This window comes from Talpa europaea, assembly GCF_964194135.1.
Source record: "Talpa europaea genome assembly, chromosome: 5".
Lineage (NCBI taxonomy): Eukaryota > Metazoa > Chordata > Mammalia > Eulipotyphla > Talpidae > Talpa > Talpa europaea.
This window is the reverse complement of record NC_140071.1, coordinates 96627387-96647714: the sequence shown is the minus strand read 5'-3', so window position 1 is coordinate 96647714 and position 20328 is coordinate 96627387. Positions and strand designations below refer to the sequence as shown.

At 34.8% G+C, this 20328-nt stretch overlaps 1 protein-coding gene across 2 annotated transcripts in view; it reads right to left on the bottom strand.

The window, feature by feature from the left end:
- Positions 1-20328, bottom strand: part of ANTXR2 (ANTXR cell adhesion molecule 2) — a gene marked incomplete at both ends in the record, with an annotated part of 146940 nt that overhangs the window by 90955 nt on the left and 35657 nt on the right. For both annotated transcript variants that reach the window (XM_084233284.1, XM_084233283.1), the window contains 4 exons: positions 1388-1466; positions 14927-14996; positions 15646-15744; positions 18031-18091. In XM_084233284.1, the coding sequence (XP_084089410.1) occupies positions 1388-1466; positions 14927-14996; positions 15646-15744; positions 18031-18091 (309 nt within the window). The remainder of the gene's footprint in view (positions 1-1387; positions 1467-14926; positions 14997-15645; positions 15745-18030; positions 18092-20328) is intronic.

Below are 20328 nucleotides of genomic sequence, written 5' to 3'. Positions count from 1 at the left end.
AAACTATATACCACAAATGTTTGTAATCATGACCACATCCTGAAGCCAAGAAAACTACAGATTGCAACATCCACAAAACTTACAAATTGCAACGTGTTAGAGACAAAAAGGGGGTTGGGGAACACCTAGCTATTTTCAAAATAGAAGCCAGTATTGATAAAGAGTTATCTAGGGAATTCAAGAATGACCCAAACATCCACATGGATGCTTGATTTTCCTGCAATGCAAATAATCAAGAATGAGAAACACAACTGTCACTATTCAGACAATATGGGGTGTTTTTCTTTTGGGGAGGAAGGAATAACTCAAATTAATGGATCAAAATATAAAACCATGAAGCCATGAAATGTGAGGAAATGGTAAACTGGGATTTTGTTCTTTTGAAGGACAAGAATTTTTTTTTCCTTTGATTTATATATATATATATATATATATATTTACAAAGAAATTATACTCATGAAAATAACAGTCATACAGTCAGTCCCTTTTAGTGCTTCGTGTCTTTGTGGAAAAAATCTTTATTACCAAAACTTTCCATAAATTCAAAATATTAACTATAAGGAAAACACTCATCATCAGTGTTTACACTTTCAAATACTGCATCTTAAGTAATGCAGATCATCCATCTGAATTAAAATATACTTTTAATCTAAATATCAATATCCCATCCCTTACTCACACCAACATGGACAAAATGAATCATCCACTAAGATTAATAATAATTTCAAAAACATAAATGTTTGGGATCCATAATCCAACACACATAATAAGAAAACATTCATCTACATATTTTATGTTTTAAGAAAGAATACATCACTTGGAAATCATTCTCTTGCCTTATGTTGATGTAAACATGACTTGAATTTTATAAATAGCCAATAAAATAGTATGCTCTCTTAAAATCCCTTTTAAAGGAGACTGAAGAAAAGAACAAAACAATCTAAAATAAATTTTAGATGAAATTTTTTTTGTAACAGTCTCCAGCATAATTGTCTGTACCTTCTTTATTCTAGCATGCAACAATACTGAAGGTCCATATATAATTTCTGGACAATGTTAACTTTTTTTAAAGAATTAAGGTGTTATTTTTTTTAAAGAATTATTTATTTACACAAGAACCGGGGTACAGGCCAGATGTATGGGAGGGTGAGAAGATTCGCCAGAGACAGAGCGGGAAACAGAGCAGGCAGACTGAATGAAATACACTGCTGTAGGGAGAAGCGGGCAAGACAGGAGAGGTCTGCCACACCATGTGGGTATCTCTGCAGCCAGTGGGGATCAAACTGGCACCGCAGAGACTGCGGACAGCTTCACAGCACTGCGCCACCAGGGAGGCCCTGGACAATGTTAATTTTTAAAGATAATTCCACACAAACTTTTTACTTACACATTCCGTAGCTGTGACTATTAATGAGCTGGAAAGTACAGATTTTCCTCCATTAAAGCTCACTGAAACATCGAGAGTTCTAAAAGACAATGAAGAAACAATAATTAAATAAATTAAAAACTAAAGGATTGTAAGAGAACTTTACTTCCTCATAACATTCAAAAACAGCCAGAAATCGACTTGAAAACTGATAGTTTTCAGTTATCCCAGGGTTTTCATTTTTTAGTTTCTGTCCTTACTAAGTAAGCCAGTAGGCAAATTCTGAAATTACTAATAGAAGCATTATCATAAATCAAAACAATATAAAATTCCTTAATCCAGGGACTTGTTGAGATTGTTTCAGGTTCATAAACATATAAAGGGGGGAAATCTAGATCTCATTTAATTTTTTCTGTCTCCAGACATTACTATCATCACAAGAACATTGTTTAAGAATATAAATTGGCAGTAACAAACCATTCAGGAATAAAATATAGAGAAAGTAACAATGAAAGACAGAGATAAATTGAGGGGGGAAAAAAATCATTCAGTTTATTTGTAGGCATTTGTTGCACATGGTCCCAGAACATTAAAATATCCTAACAAATGTAGAATATTTTTTACCCATGGCTAAGAAATATCATACTTAAAATACAGTTCTCAATGTGAAAATATGATTTTAAATTATAAAACAATAACTATTACTCATTAATTCAGATTCTAGAAATTTATTATTTATTATATTTAGGTCAGCCAGGAGTAACTTTTTTAAAAAAAGCATATCAAAGGGAAAAAAATGGACAAAGAGATTTTAAAGTATTGAGTAAAATGTTCTTTTCTAAAATAGTTTACAAATTACATTATCATATGAGTGTGCCAATAAATCAAAACTATCCATTCATTAGAGCAAAAATAGCAATATTTTATTAACCTGTCTTCTGTACAGTCCATGTTTCAATTCACATAAATATTCTAAATTTCAAAAACAGAAACTTGCCTGAAGTACTCTGAATTAGAAGAACTTTGTTATATTTAGATATCTTCTCTATATCATGAATTGAGTGCCAAATACTACTAGTTATAGAATTAGGATAAAACAAGTAATCTCAAACAGCTAGTAAAATTTCAATAATGATGCCAGAGAAGAAGGATGAGATGTGTTATGCAGTCCCTGATATATGCCAGATGCTATCCTAGGCATTTTATGGACATTATCTCATTTAATTCTTGCAATAGCCCTTACAGTAGTTTCACAATTTTACAGATGGGGTACTTAAGGCTCAGAAAGCCTAATTACCTTGCCCAAAGTGGTAAAGTTAGGATTCTAACTAATTTTGAACTCTTTCCATCAGACCTCAGAGGTTTGATGAAATAAAAGTTCTTAAAATGTTTATTTTTTTCAATGTGATATTTAGTTTGAATTCATACAGGAATAGAGCCACCAGGAAAAATATTATTAGCAAACTTCTAACTCAACTCTTCTTCCACATTCAGGAGTAATTTTATTAAAAAAAAAAAAAGTATTTCCTATAATATTGTCCCTTCATAACATTTTCCTTTTAAAGGACTAGCTAAATCTAGGAAAAAATGAGAAATTGGGGTGTTTATGTCAACTGAACTTCTGAACTAATTCAGCACAGAATATCTGGTGGCTTATTTAAGAAAGAAAACAACTTAACCTTAATTGCTTACTCTGAAGAACTGAGTACCTTTTTGTTGTTGTTGTTGTTGTTGGTTTTTGAAGACTAAGCAAAGTTGAATCCAAAATAATCTTTTCTAGTTCTACTTTCCTTTATTTGAAAGCTTGTACCAGAAAGTACATGACATGGGAGGCATGGTTTTAGTTTGAGGGAAGAATATTTGATTCATAATAACATATGAGGTTGTTATCGTTTTAATTCAACTTTTAAGGGATTAGTAGATATGGACTGAAGTTGTTTATAATCTTGTAACTGGTAGCTGAAGCCAAAAGACTGTTACAGGTGGTGGCCCCTGGAGGGGGTTGCTGGTGAGATTAGAAAGACCCAGGGAAAATGCTAAAAAGTATTGAATTTTGGGGGTGGAGTTACCCCTAAGTAATATAAGGGACTGCAGAAGGCGGCACAGATTTATTCAGACTTTGGGATTCAGCCTTTTTCAGATCTTCAGCATTTGGGGTCAGTAGATTTTGGCCCCCACTGCGCAGATCTTCCAGAAGGCTTTTGTGGGCCTCTGAATGTGGAGAGGCCACCTGCAGCCAACCTCAGAGAGGAAAAGTACAGAGCTTTGCAAGTACCTGAGAAAGTGAAACTGTTTCTGGTTTTGCTGCTGTTACAGTCTGGCTGGGCACCTCACTGAGCTGCATGAGTGTGGCCATTTGTGAGGTTGTTCAGCCACTGCAGCTGCTATCTTGAGTGTGGCTTGTCTGGTGCTGCACTGGGGCATCCCAGGAGCTCCAGGGGCATCTCCTGTTGTCTTCCTGAGGTGGAACCTGGCCTGGTTTCCACGCGCTCCAGGTTGGACACATAGCCTATTTAGGAGAGGAGCTCCACATCCACAGTGGTGGGAAGACACCATCCTAACTGCTTTTGTTTTAGGATTGAAAAACACTGGTGTGGTAAAGGCCATTTTTGGCCTCAGTATCTCTTTGTTTTTCCCTGGTTTGTTAAATAAATTCCATTGTTGTTGTTCCCGGAGCCTGAGTAGTCTTGCAATTGTGCACGTGGGGAAGAATTCAGACAGTGACCAGTAAACTATTTGGGTAGTGTCCTTAGCCAGTTTTAGTTAGTTACCCAAAAAAGAATAAAAATAGAAGATATACTTTGACACTGAAGTTCACTTTTTCTGTAGTAGAAATGTAGGCTTATGAGATCACGTAGTCAACCAAAATAAATGTACCAAAAAGAAGGAACTAGCCTCCAGAGCTACCTGATAATATGGACCCAATTGAAACAATATAATCTTCACCTTGCTGAGTGTAGCAGCGGAATAACCAAACCATTTCCATCAACAACAGTACTAAAATAATTGCATTTTCAGTTCCTTACTATGGGTCAGACACATTACAAGCACCTTCTTATTCAATTCTCCCAGAGAAGCAGCCATTGACATAAATAGCAACATTGTCTTTGTAAACGGGGAGGGTGAAAGAATTCACCAGTCTGAGCAGAGAGCAGAGCAGGCCGACTGACGAAGTACACTGCTGAGGGGAGCACAGGGCAGCAGGAGAGGTCTGCACACCATGTGAGACCCTCACCTGGTGGCTGGGGATCGAACCGGTGCTGCAGAGGCTGCGAGCAGCTTCGCAACCCAGCACTCAACTGCTGCGCCACTGGGGGAGGCCCTGTCTTTGTTTTCCAAGAGGAATCTGAAGCTTACAAAGTAGCTTGCCCAAATGTTGGACTTCTCTGACTATTCGAAGTGTTTTTATTTCTACCCCATTCTACTTTAATCTGGATCAATATTTTAGGTTCTTATATTTAAGTTTCTCTCATTGGCAAGAACTTAGTATCTCTCCTCCAGTTTTTACTATATTCAAATATTTCTCATGGTTAACTAGGATGGCATTTACTACATAACAAGATTATATAAATATGTGTGTGTGTGTGTATGTATTTGCTGGGAAATTATTTTCAGATATGTTGCAAACATGAAAAACACACTCTAAAAAGTTACTTTTGTTTTTAAATTTTGTCATTATTTTAGAAAAACATTTTTTAATTATTGGTAAGCTATTGGCACCATCCTGTAGCTGATACCTTTGCCAAAGCTACGCTACTCCTCTGCGGCAGAAGGATTGAAAAAGCCACCCCATCCTCTAAATAAACCCAATGTCTTCACTTTTTCTTGCCCCAAGACTCCAATATATATATGTAATTAATATCTTCTGGCATACGTTGTTTGTATAAGTATCTATGGATTACTTATGCCTATTTCTATGAAACTGCTAATTCTGGTTAGTGTGTTAGTGTTAGTAACACCCATACTCTCAGTTACAGAGAGTTAATTATGAACACAAATTTTAAAAAGCTATGGTGTTTTTATTTACTCCATACCTAAGTGTGGGGAGGATTCATGATTAGTTTTCCCACAAATGAAATAAAATTTCAAAGGGTACAGATCTGACCTACATGTTGGGGTATAAGAACTCGTGGATTGAAATCTTAATCGCTACAATCTCCATCTAGCATTCCTCAATTTGTAAAATGGGGACATCACCTATCAAAGAGTTATGTAAATACATATTATCTAAGAATTTGATAGTATAATGTACATAAAATGTAAAACAGTGACTAGAACATAGCAGGTAGTATGTAAATTATAACACCTGTCTAGCAAATTATACAGAATATCAAAGTACATTGTTATAAACCTTTTAGATACACATTGAAATAAACAACACAAATAATATATTATAGAAGACTGTATAGCAGCAATGAAATAATCATCTAACTCTTAACTTTATATGATTCTATTACACTAGAATCATACAAAAAATATAAAGAACTAAAAATTGTTCAAAAAATGTGTAAAAAACATAATGCAAGTTCTTGCAAAGAAATTTTTCAATGTTATTTCCTTCCTGTAACAAAATACTCCTTTGAGTAAACCTAATAGCTGTGTTAAATTATATGTTTCAACCTGAACCCTACAAACAAATCAAAATTGGGTGACTAATGATTGCCAATAAGCTTATTCAATCAGTCTCTTAATGTATCCATTACTACTTAATTAAACAAATACTTAGAAGTTGCCTACAATAGTTCATGTTAGATTGTGCATGGTAAGAGTGCCATAATAAGAAATAAAACACAGCATTGCAATGTACCTGAAAGGATGCCACATAAACAAACAATTAGAGTGTATACCAGCAGTATGTACTAGCAGACCTGTGGAGACACAAATGACTCCACCTTGCCACGGAGAAGTAACAAAGATTTCCTGGGGAAAGTCATCTCTAAGATGAATCCAAGAGAATGAGCAAGAGTTAGTTAGGAAAAAAGATCAGAAAGGAATCAAAAAATCCCTACTGAATGGGAGAAGATATATTTCACATCATGCATGTGACAAAGGACTAACAGCCAGGATCTACAAAGAACTCAACCAAAAGAACTCAACCAAAAGAAAATAAATAATCAGGGGGCCTCCCTGATGGTATAAGGGGTTGAGACCAACCTACGGAAGCTACCCAAAGCCACTGCAGCACTAGTTCCATCCCCGGCCGTCCAAGAAGCAGCCCGCATGGCACAGCAGACCTCTCCTGACTGTCCTGCTGCGCCCCTCAGCAGTGTATTTCACTCAGTGTGACTGTTCTGCTCCCCACTCTGTCTCTGGTGAATCTTCTCACCCCTGGCAACTCTGGCCTATACCCCAGTTCTTGTATGCATAAATAAATAAATCTTTAAAAAAAAAAAGAAAGAAAATAAATAACCCAATCAAAACAAAAATGGATGGAAGAACTAAACAGATACTCTCCAAAGAAGACATATAGCTAGTGGGCCAACAGACAAATGAAAATTCAGGGAAATGCAAATCAAAATCACAAGATACCACCTGTGAGCATTGTCCATATCAAGCAAATAAGCAACAATAACAACAACAAAACATAATCAACAAGTGTTGGTGAGGATGTGGAGGAAAGGAACCCTCAGATACTATTGGTGGGAATGAAGACTGGTACAATCCTATGGAAAATAGTATGGAGATTTCTCAAAATATTAAAAATTGATAAATCAAATAGGTCTAGCAACTCCACTCATACTATCAATCTGGAGAATGCAAAAACACTAATTTGAGGGGATATATATATTTACACACACATACACACTCCGGTGTTTGCTGCAGCACTCTTTACTATACCAAGTTACGGAAAAAACCTAAGTGGCCAAAGACAGATGAGTAGATTAGAAAGGCCTGCTACATATATACAACAGAACATTATGCAAATATTTAAAAGAAAAAATAAAAACAAAGTCCTGTCATTTGTGACAACATGAATGAAGAATGGAACTGGGATTATGCTAAGTGAAATAAGTCAGAAGTAGAGAGACAAATATCAGATTATTTCAGTCATGTGGATTATAAAAACAAAACAAAGGATCAAACAAAAATGAACCTTTCATCTGACTATAAGATGAGGCATCTGAGGTGACATCTGAGAATAAATAAAGGAGGTGAATATATGAAGTCAAGGAAAACAAGGAAGAACCTTTTGATACAGCACTGAGAATAAAGCAGATAATGCAGGGTACTTAGGGAAGACAAAGACGGAAATGGTACTTCTTTGAATTTCCTGTTCTACAAATTGCTTCTACATATTTTAAAATTACTTACAAATGTCTTAATCCACTATTTATTTCATCCTTAGAATATTTATTTCAGAGTGAAAGGATAGAAGATACCTAAATATCTTAGCATAACAAAATGATTCCTTGAAGCACATTTCAATGTCAATTGGTTTTCAATAGTGATAGTTAAATTCATTCCACATGAAAAATAAAATAGCATTGTGACATCTAATTAAGTAAATAAAATTCAATAGTTCATAACAGTTATGGTCCTTTTATTGTTTAAAGGTATATAACAATTTCAGAAAAGAGTAGCTTAGTGTCACTTGCTAGAAATACTCTTATATAAGAAATGCCATACTCCAAGAAATACAGTTGACATTTCAATCCACAGAACCTATTTGCAAAATATTAATTTCCTACTGATGTTTTACATTTCTAATATAAGCTTGTTATTTTATGACCCATTTAAAAAGATGAAAAACGAAATAAAATTGTGAAAGACATTTTCTGGAAATAATAAATAATTTACCACTAATTGCACATACTGAAAATTAAACTGGCAACTACTCAAAAAGTAGTTTTTATTAAAACTCCATTATTAAAATTATGGAGACAAGATATTTTAAAATGAAGTGCTACTATGTAATACTCTGTAGAGGTTTTCACAAGTTAGCTTTATTAATAACAAAAAGTTGAAAAATAAGGAGTTGAAAATAGTTTCATATTTGTGAATCATTTAGTTTATAAAGATTCCACTTCTAATTATGAATTTATATAAAATAATGTTTGATATAAGGATATTCTCTTCAGAATGTTTAGAGGATTTTTGAATACAGTTATTTCTTGTTGATATCTCTCAATATATATGTACAATTTAAATAATCATTGCTTTTAGGATGATTGCTAGGTCTAAGAAAGAAAAAAAACCCATAAAATATACTGGATATTACACCTAATGTTGTATTGTGAATGTTTTCAGTGTTGCACTGCAAATACCCCTTTTTAACTGGTTTTCGTACTTTCATAAAATTCTAGAAAGACACTTGGAAATAACAGCTTAACTTTCAATACCTTTCATTTCTTTTAATGCTTTCAAATGCCTTAGTAATTGTAAAAACTTTAGGAGTCAATACATAAGAGGGTTTAAATATATATGTAAGAAATACAAGCCACCCCATCATACAACTGATTTTCCACTACCACTCACTAAATAATTCCAAAGTTAGAAAGGTCTTTATATTAATTTTAAATGTGTGTCCTTTTATCTCCCATTCTTTCTTTCTCCTGTCCTCTGAGCAATAAAGAATTTGTCCTGTCTTTCACATGAGAGACCTAACGTTTGAAGAGAGCTAAGATGTCATAGTGTAACAGGGTGGCCCCCAGGAAAAGGGGAAGTTCCAGGTTCCCTGCCCCACCTAAAGGAGGGTAGAGCTGAGCAGAGAGGAGGAGAAGCTAGAGAGGAGACTGGGGAAGGAAGGAAGGAAGTAAGAAGGAGACCTGGAGGAGGCAAAGGAGCAGAGAGACATGTGAAGAAGGTGCACTTGCTTATTGGTCCTAGACTGGTTGAAACAGATGTGGGTGAGAAACCCTTGGAGCGGTTAACAATGGCAGCTTTTATCTTGATTTTGATTTTGCTCTTTTCCTCCCAGACTTGTCTGGCTGTTTTTGACCTTCTTCTACGGGTCCCTGACAGAAGGTGCTTTAGACTCATGCCAGGCTTTTGGGCCGTGCCCTGGACCAATCCCGTTTGGGTAGACTTTTACCCACAAGGGGATGGGTAACTTTGAGTGCTTGATTTAGAAACTATATTCTTTGTTTTTTCTTTATTGCTTACTAATTGTATTAAAGCTCCTTTTCATTAAAGGTCTTATATGTTTGTCTTGATGAGGCAGATGGCAGAACCTATTTAGAGTGGGCAGGTTTGGGGGTTCTGGGGTATCCTCCCTGCCCTGTAACAATAGCTGAATCATATATTTCTCAGTACTTTAAATTGTATACTATTTAACATTCACATACTTGGCAACATCCTGTTGGCCACCCTGGATGTTCAAACTAACTGTTGTTCCCTAAAACCAATTTCCAGAAATGAATGTAACACTTAGCATGGAGATGCAATACAGAATAGGTGAATCAGTTACATTTATTAATACAATCAGAAAACAACATGCCATGTAAAAGAACAGATAAATGTTCCACCATTTGAGAAGTGTGGGGTAGGTAGAGAAAAAGAAGAGGTTTTCTGTCCTAAATCACCAAAATTCTAATGTATATATTCAAAATAAAGATATACTAATGTCCTAGCATACATGTTAAATAAAAATAAGTTGTTTCATTTCTGACAAGAAATTACAAGAAACAGAAGAAAGAATGAAGTTTTGGTTGTTTTACTGGAATTAGGTGTGTGCAGATGCTCACACATACATACACAGGCATATTTTTGAAAGGAAGTGTTTATTTGAGAAGTCATATTAAAGGCAGAATTTGCCCAACCCAGAAAGAGAAATAATCAGTTTTATTCAGGCAAAATGGGTGATATTAAAAAAAATAACATCAAGGAAAATAAAAATTTTCTATTTTCAAGTAAGGCTCTCACTTCAAGTCGGTCACACCACTTATCTTGCTAAGCCCTCAGTATCAGATGCTTCAAATTTTCCACATACGCTGATATCCCACCACTTCTTACTCAAAACACTCTGTCAAGTGTGTTCCCACACTGCCTTTTAAGAGAACTAATACTATCAGCTTCATCTGATTTAGATATTTATTTCATATTTGCCAGAAGATTCTGGCCAATGTTTTTGAAAGCACATTTAACTATACCATATGCCTCCTTAAATCATCTCTATCAAACAAGCTGTAGGATAAGACTCTGGTTCATTCTGTTCTGTTTTTCTTTCTTCACAATGTGTTTATGTATATTTACCCAATTTGTCCTGTTCTTCTTGCCAAATTACAGGTTTGAGATCTCAACTAGTGCAGAGCAGCTGTGCTATTGTTGCTGTCTCACTAAACAAGGGTCAGAGAATAAGCCCACACTGCAAGCACTGTGACATTTGCACATTGAACACCAGGCGATAGCCCCAAAACATGAAGGATTCAAAGAACTTTAGAGTTCGTCCTATGAAAGCTTAAAGAAGACATTTTGCTACAAAGAACCACCGGCAGAAATAAACTCCCAAACAATCTACAGATTTTTTTTCTTGGTAAGACATTTGGTTGAATCACATGGCATTTTAAAATTAAATTGTGTCCAATAAAAGCAATAGAAAACAAGCTCATTACCACACCTTTTTGTTCTTTCTCTTTCAATATTAGGAATTTGTTTATCTTAGTCTAAAATTCCATATCACATAGGGAAATTTAATAAACAGATATCTCTGTCAAAGAGAGTACTTCAAAAACCCATTTCAACAATGCTAAACAATTGTATCCCTGGGTATGATTTGCTCAGGTAGCTTTAACTTCTTTTATATCATGACATCCATTTCTGAATGCAAATCTCTGTCCCAGCTACCCCGCAACATTTTTAATCTCTATCTAGAAATAAACAATTTCATTTTAACCTTCTTCATAAGTCTTAAGTATTTTAGAAAATAATCCTCAAACAAAACATAATTCTGGAAATAATACAAAGATGAGAAAGGAACCGATGGAGCAGGCTAATGAGTTGAGGCACATGTCCACTGCTCCAGCTCTGAGACTACGCATCTGGCTTTGAAGCTGTCTGTCTAGGGTTACTTCACCAGTGTGTTGTTAATTATTTAAGTGAGAGAACGGGGGAACTATCACATCTGTCACCCTCACGCAGGAATAAAATCTTCCTTCATTGTTGGCCAGATGTGTTTATTTGAAACATAGACTAACTAGCTACTTAATGGGTTTCAATCTTTAGCCAAAAGCTAATTAGGCAAACATATTAAGCATCAGTCACCTTACAAGGCTAAACTGTTTCAATTGTGTTGATTTTAATCTAGTCTCATAAGAGAACTCATCACCTACAAAAGTATCTGAAGAAAATTCAGAGCAAAGGAAAGCTCCAAATTACTTGCAGCATACATAGGAGAACAAATAATGATGCCCCCAAATACCCAATACATTAGCCAATAAAATCTTCACAAGTTTTGCCTCAGTGGATCATGTACTCGATACAAAATATAAAGGAAGGCAAAAGTAATTATTTTAGACAGATAGTTTCCCAAACATCCCCAGTTTGCTTATAGATGAATTTTTAATTTAATTTTTATTTAGTTAACATTGATTTACAATACTATGTGTTTCAAAGGCATGGAGGTCACAATTCCTCAGAAATTTGTCATTATAGGTGAAATGTTAACATCAAAAACCAAACAAATGATGACTACTTATCTCTCATAATTATTATGCTCTATATGATTTTTAAAAATCACATCTCTCGAGCATTTAGCACATCTATAAATAATTTAAAGATATCAGCAATCTCTGTGGTAGTCTCTTCAAAATGAGACTATGCCCAAAAGCAAAATCCAAAGAAAACAAATTCAGTGTCTGGAGTAAAAAAGGCATAATGCACTTTATAACTTCTTTGAAATGGAAAGTAAGCTGTGTTCCTTAACTGGTCACTAAAAGTCCAAAGGAGGACACTGGGGCTTTGGTATGGAGAGTAGTGAAATGACGTAACTATTCACTAGATATAAACCTACACCCCTAAATATAATGTGATATAAATCACCATTACCTCAGTAAACAGCTATCTTTACAAAAGGAATAAAAGGAAGGCAGTTGTCAGCTCTCTTAATTGACAAGTACCCCATAATAGGATTCTGATCATTTGTCTCCTACCTACACCCCAGAAATCAAAAATCACTTTTGATACTATATACTATAAAAAAGTATTCATTCTTTCATTAACATTTAGTGTACCTACTATATGCCAGACATTGTGTCAGGTTTGAGAGCTATAGCAAGAAAGAAGACAAAAGAAATTCCATGTAAGAGAAAGAGACAAAATGACAAGCAATAAATGCTTTGGGGGGAAAAACACATGAAAAGGAAATAGAGAGTACAAAACTCAAGGAAGGAGAAAGACTGCATGAGTAAATAGGGTGCCCAGAAGAGACTTACCAAGAAGGTGTCACTTGAACGAGACTTAATGGTGAGACAATGAGCCATGAAGGGACGAGCATTTCAAGCAGAAGGAACAGCAAATATAAAAGTGTTTACATGGGAGTAAGTTGCTGTGGTTTAGGAAAAGCAAAAAAGGGTGGTGTGACCATAACATAAGGGGCAAAAATAAGATGAAATCTGAGACACAGTGAGGAACTAAATTCTGTAAAACCTACCAGAACAAAGCAATGATAAGACATTTACTGAGGTAGAATGGGGACCTCGTCATAAAGGATTTTAAGTGAAGGGCTGACATAAACCAGTCTGATTTATCATGATCATTTCTGCTGAGGACAGGAACAGACAGACTAGCTGAGAGGTTAATAAACCAAGCAAGAGATGGCAGTAACTTGGTCTAGTATGGTAGGCATCGTTGGGATGGTAAAAGACACACTGGATTCTGAATATGTTTTGAAATTAAAGTTGAGAAGATTTGTTGGTGGACTGTATGAAAGACAAATCAATGCCTCAAAAAGGCTATTTACTTAGAAAACAAAAAAAAAAAATGTTGCTGCCAATGACTGCCCAGAGAAACCAGCTCAGGGATCGTGCTGGGGAGCACAATAAGAAAATCAGTATGGAGTTAGAGATTTGAAAAACAGGATGAAACTTTTAGTTAACAGACTTCTCAGGGCTAATATAAGATATGATTATTCAGAAAGCTATTGAGTCACACTGTACACTTGGGTTAAAATGGCTCCATGCAAAATAGACCTGTCTCAAATTCCAAGATCGGTCTTAGCCACAAGCATGTTGCCAATAACACTAGCTTATTACATGACACACAGAATGAATACTGTAAAAAGAAAAGATTCTGAGAGTCTTGCTTTTATAAGCAAGGTTCATTATGCAGCTCCTTTCAAGCAATTTGAAATTGAAAGCTGATACCCCTCCAATTTACTTTGATGACTACAAGTGATGTCCCATAGGTATCCTGAATATTTAATCTTGCACAAAAGTTAAACTGCTCACCTCAACTTCAAACTATTAAAATTATTCCCTTGGGCTTCCTGGAGAAAAATAAAATCTTCGCTCTCTGAACACTAATCCAGTTTTGGACTGGAACCTTGTATATTTTGTTTTTCAATGTTCTGAGTGCAAGGTCAGTATAAAGTGGGCTTAGAAAACCATATCCTATTTATTATATTAAATATATTACATCCACCACTGTTGAGCAAGGGAACATTTGAGCTGTTAGCAATCATTTCCTTCATAATAGAGAGTATTGAAGAAATCACAAATGAAAATAATAAGTGAGTATTGAAATTATTTGTGTATAGACAATTCAAATAAAAGCTCTTCTAAATTAAATATCCCTCCTTTTAACCAGCTATTGAAATGGTTTACGGCCACATCAAAATAAGAATACTGGCCTTAAGAGGTAAGAAGACAAATTAAAGCACAAATATTTCCAAGTCTAAGGTGTTCATTAGGGCCTCCCCTGGTGGCACAGGTGGTTGAGCGCCACACTGTGAAGCTGTCCGCAGCCTCTACAGCGCCAGTTGGATCCTGGCCGGATGGCAAGGGTCCCACATGGCACGCCAGACCTCTCCTGACTTGCCCGCTCTCCCCTCCGCAGTGTATTTCGTCAATCTGCCTGTTTTGCTCCCTGCTCTATCTCTGGTGAATCTTCTCACCCTCCTGCCCATCTGGCCTGTACCCTGGTTCTTGTATAAATAAATAAATAAATCTTACCAAAAAAAATTTCTAAGGTGTTCATTAGTGAACCACGTTCCTTTTGTTCTTTAATTTTAATATGTAAATTCTATAGTAATTACTCAGTCTAAATCTCACTTTGGAAGGCACGTGTGCACGCATGTGTGTGTGTCTCTGCACTAAATCTATACTGTAGAGTCAAAACAGTGACTTTGGCTCTGATTAAAGTTTCTAGCAATGTACCTCAAAGCCATCCAGATAAATATAGTTTTTTAATCAATATTTAAAAAATTAAATAAAACAGACTTTAATATTTTCAACTTACTAAGAGCATAAAGTATGAACCAGAGTGATTAACATAGGACTTACTATGTTCATGTTCATGTTCAATCTACTGATCAAGAAAAAGTACAATAAAACAACTACTGTGTATCTGCTACCATTTTAATTTGTAGCTAAAATGTTTGAGAAATATTTTTAATGAAGTACTTACTCTCCTGCTTTATTAAGGGCAGGCGCCGGACAAAGCATAGAATTAAGCTCCACACTGACTGGCTGTACACCTAGAAAGTAAAATACCATTGAGTTAATAAAGGATTTTATATAACTCACACAATTTCATTTATAGAATGAAAGGATATGACAGAGTTGAAGTTTGGAACATTACATATATTAGCATTAAAAACCAAAAAGATATTCATCTGAAGAAAGAAGGAATAGAAAATAGAAATGTATTTTTACTATATGAATAGAAGTAGAGACTATAAATATCATTGTCTATACCATCCTTTAATTTATGATTCTTTTGACATACACTAAGTTGACATAACTTTTGTAGATACTTGTAAAATTATTTTCCCTTTAATTGTGCAAACATTTAGATTTTTAAGGATAAATTATATATATATATACATATATAGAGAAAGAGCATTGGTTTACATCATTGTGTGTGATTTAGAGGTATAGGATCACAACCTTAAGGTATGATTCAATTTTAAGCTAAAACTTATAAATTAAAAATAAAGCTTTAATAAGATTAAAATTTGTAATAAACAAAATTTAGAAATAATTAGAAGGAATCCATCACAAGGGCAAAAAATAAAAATCATTTTGTATAAAAAATATATAGCAGAGTTGGTTACCTTTGGGATAGCATTTGATGCTGATATGTGATGCAGATATAAAGCAATATCGAGACTGGGGGGGACTTACTCTTTGTGTATGTTTCATTAACAGTGTAAGTACAGAGGACGCTGCCACTCCGACTCCCCAAGACAAAGCCTCTTCCATTTAAAACAATATGAAATTCCTCTGGAAGCAAAAGGAAAAGTAAACATTAAAAATTTTAATCACAGATTTACAGAAAAAAACAAATTAAGACATAACTTAAAAGTAACAAGGTACACAGAATTAATTATTTTCATACTATTAAGCCAACTAATAATAAAGACAAAGCACCATTTTCAACTCTACTTGCTCTCTTAGCCCACTAAGAAACCCAATGAAACTATCAATCAAAATCACATAGGGATTATTATTTTCTTTTTCTATTTATTTATATTTATTGAGGTAGCTTTGGTTATAAAATTGTGTATGATTCAGCAGCATAGGATCACAGCTCTTCAGGTATATGTTAGCACACCACACCCACCGCCAAGTACTCACAGTCCTCCTAGTCTATTGGGCCACCTCCTCACCCCAATCTTCACCTTTCCCCCTCTCCTCTGATAGCCTCAATCCTAAACTCAGAATTTGGGGTAATCTTTTTTCTAATAGTGGCCAAGATATTAGAGTTGAAACATAAGTCATTCCCAGAGAAATATCATAAAAACTTTCCCAAATTTTAGTCTCAGAAAAATATGGGCAGGAAAGAAACCTCTTTGTGTTTCTCTACTTATAGGAATTGAGATATAGAAATGTTAAGAGAATTAATTTTTCATGGTCTTTTGTTCTAGCACAGTCATGTGTTATATTTTCTTTAATCTATGCCACTCCATTCAGTGTTCTTCTTTAACAGCTCTTCAAATCATAAATCCTAGTTTCATTCTCTGTTGCAGACAATCTTATTACCTATCACAAGTCTCAATTATTGTGACCACTAATAATCTATAGTCAGTCACTAAAAGAAGTTGATTAAACTCACTGTATTCTATCCGTATAGTAGGATCAGTCACCAATGATATAATAGAAAAAATGTTAGCATAGCAAATATCTTGATTGACAACTAAATGTTTGTTGCTAAGCTGCAAGATGGTATATTAACTAACAGTGATTAATTCCTAATACTCTCAAACATCCCCTCTCTAACACAATCCAACACACAGTAGTCATCAACTATGGAACAAACTACTGCTATGTGATTGCAATTAAAAGCGTTATGAAAGGAATTTTACTTACAGTAAAAATAAAGTCCTGGTAAAATTTAAAGTGTAACTCAGGGAAAAAAACAAGCATGGGCTTTAGAGTTAAACAGAAAATGTTCTAAAAAGAAGAATTGTTAATAGCAAGTCCCAAACATTTCTTTGCCTCAATTTCCCAGCCTGCAAGATAGGGATTATAAAAGTGTCGACCACTGTAGTTATAAGAAACAGTTAAATTATAAATGCATGTACCCAGCACATAAAAGGATTTTAATAAATAATAGTTACCATTTTAATATTCTTTTATTTTTCTTGATATGCTTAGATAGTTATTAATATAATTTTAGAAAAGATAATCCTCCAGGATATTCCTCTTAAACATCTCAATAAACATTAGAGAATCTAAAAGATGCAGAGTTTAATTCAGCAATTGGAAGGCTCTGTGGTAAATTACACAGCAATTTCCCTCCCCACCAGATTCAATGTTTTTCCTTTTCTAAGTAAATTCAGGTTAAAATGAACTCCAGATCAAACTTGAAGAAGAAATAAAATATATTGGAAGGACTAGGGTCAAAATAAGGTGGGGGTGCAATTGTATGGGAATATAGCCAAAATGAAAACGCATATTGTGCAAAAATGAAAAATGATGTAAGAAATATATAAAATAAAATATTAATTAAAAAAGGAATAAAATATATCAAAGAGAATCACACTCTCATTGGGTAAGGATATCTGGCAACTGGTAAAACCTGAAATGTTCTTAGCCCAGCTGAGGAAGCCACCTGCTTCCTTCCTGTCATTCACTCTTAAGTGATTTCCTTATGAGCACTGAGCTAGCAGATAGTGGATTAGCTAGTAGATAGCCAGGTCATCAAAGCACAGAGTTCAGTGTCCACAGACACATGACGGTGAATATAATAAGATGAAAAAATTTTTCATATTTTATTTTACTTGTTATAGGAGAGGTTTCAAACATGAACTAAATATACAGACGATTCTAAAAGCCTGTCACACAATATGTTCATTATTTAAAATAACACTCCAATCTTAAAAATTTGAATTTAAAATAGAAATATTTCAAGGAATTATTTAAAAATTCTTACAGAAAATGATGCCAAAAAAGTTAATTTTGCTATTCTCTTTCCAACATGAGTTCTTCAAATCTTCAAATCATATATTTTAACCAGGAAAAAACCTGCAATTTCTTACATGGTATTTTTAAATTCTAACCACTTACCCCCTACACAGACACTTGAGGGCCGCAATTCCAGGATTTCAGTGCATGACTGAGCTAGTATCTAAAAAGGAAAAAAGAAGAGCAAGATAAAGAACTAAAATTTTTAACATGTAAATTGAATTACAGCATTATTAAAAATCTTGATATCCTCCCTTTAACTTCAGTAGGGGGACGGCAGAGAAAATCTGCTAACTATAACATATACAGCTATTATGGTCCAAGGAAATTTCTCTGTTATCTTTCAATAAATATTCTAAGATTGTATTCTCTAGGAACATTTATTTGATTAGAATTAATGCAGATGACAACACATAAAGTGGGTATAATCCTCAAAGTCTGGTAATCTAAGATATGAAAAGATAATTGAAAGGTCCTGATAGCCATAAAATCAATGTTGACTTTCTCTATTAGGCAAAAACAAGATAGCAAATCAGACCTCTTGTTTAATTATGCTAATTTAAGGTTTTTTACTAAGAGGCTCAATATATCAATGAATAAACACTTCTTTATTTGACTGTGGCATTTCTATTGCATTTCTCAGCCTCAATTCTCGTGGATGCTAAAACTCCTTGCATGCATCAAAAATTACACTTGCAGAACACAGGCCCCTTGTAAGAGTCTAATATTATTCTATAAACGCAGTCTCTGTGTTCCAGCATTCCCAGAGCCCAGGAACAGAACAGTTCTTCTTAGCTTGTTCTGAGAAACAGAAAACATCATACAAGGCACAAGGCTACAAGTGAAAAACAACAATGACGAAATAAGCTGCTCCTAATGGACACAACAATTCCATCTTTATTTTCAGAACTACTCTGCACTACATAATCAAAGTTAGACAAATTCCAGATGATCTTTGAAAGACATTCCTTCTTGACGGAAGTTGAAGACAGATGATGTACAGTGGTTTCTAGTATCTCCTGCTCATCACTAGAACAGGAAGAAAGGGGACAACAGCAAGAAATGGTAAAGCTTTCTGTGCTTTCATGAATATTACTGAAAATAAAAATTCTCAGACCCTATCATCCACTGTGACAAATCATCGGATTTTTGGTGCTGAATATGCACTTTTGTAAGGAGGTATCAGTAGCAGTTTTTTTAAATCATTTTCCAGTGAGTTCACTTTTCATGTAATGATTTAGGCTTTAGTGACTAGGAAACAAAGCTAATAAGATTTCTTATCTGAGAGATACAGGTGAAGTCTATTTAAATTCAGAAATAACCAAAAAGATTCCACACGCACCCAAAAACTGTCCAGTTCCCAAACACTTCCCCTTTGCCTGCTATTTTGTTTTGTATAATCAACACTCCCTCCTCACTGAACTGAGTATCACAGTTCAGTTAAGAACTGAGGTCCATTGCCAAAGGTCAATGTGACCTCTTGGAGGCACAGTGCCTTAAGTCACTAACATCTTTAAATATGTTGACATAATTCAAATAATAAGAGTCTGAAAGGAAAAACATAGAAGTTTTGCCAAAGGAACAGGGAGCCAAATATTTCAACTAACAAAAATGGGTCGTTATAGCTTTAGCTTAGGTGAACTAAGATAAAAGTGAGTACAGTGAGCCATGAGGACAGGCCAAGAAAGACACAAAGCCCCTAAATTTATGTTGTCTGCCAGCACTTCTGAAAGAATTTATTTTAAAACAGAGCCTAGCAAAAAGACTGACTATATCTTTACATTTACAGTCTACTTATTAGTTGTTCTGAGCTTCATTTCTATTGGCACTACTTAAAAATATTTCAGACATCAAGGAAAAATCATGAAAGAGTATAAAAACTGAATCTATCTGAAATAGAAACCATCTTTATAATTCCTTGTTGTCTCAAAGTGAATCAAATGTCTAAAGATGGTTTTATGTATTTACTTTCTATAATAACACTCACTGTCTTTTCCTATTATGGATACTCTGTTCTATTTAAAATGTTATTTGTTGGGCCTCTCTGGTGGTGCAAAGGATTAAGTGTCAGCACTATGAAGCTATCCTCAGCCACTGCAGCATGAGTCCATCTGGGCCAGGGAACTGACGCATGGCACAGCAGACCTCTCCTGTCTCCCTGCTGCTCCCTTCAGCAGTGCATTTCAGTCAGTCTGCCTGTTCTGTTTCCCACCCAGTCTCTAATGAATCCTCTCACCCCTCCCCACACACACACATGCCTCTGGCCTACACCCCAGCTCTTGTGAGCATAATAAATAAAATCTTTAAAAAATAAATAAATAAAATGTATTAGTCTTTACCATATGATATCACTCTTATGTGAAGATAAAGAAATAAAGCAAATGAACAAGCAAAATGAAA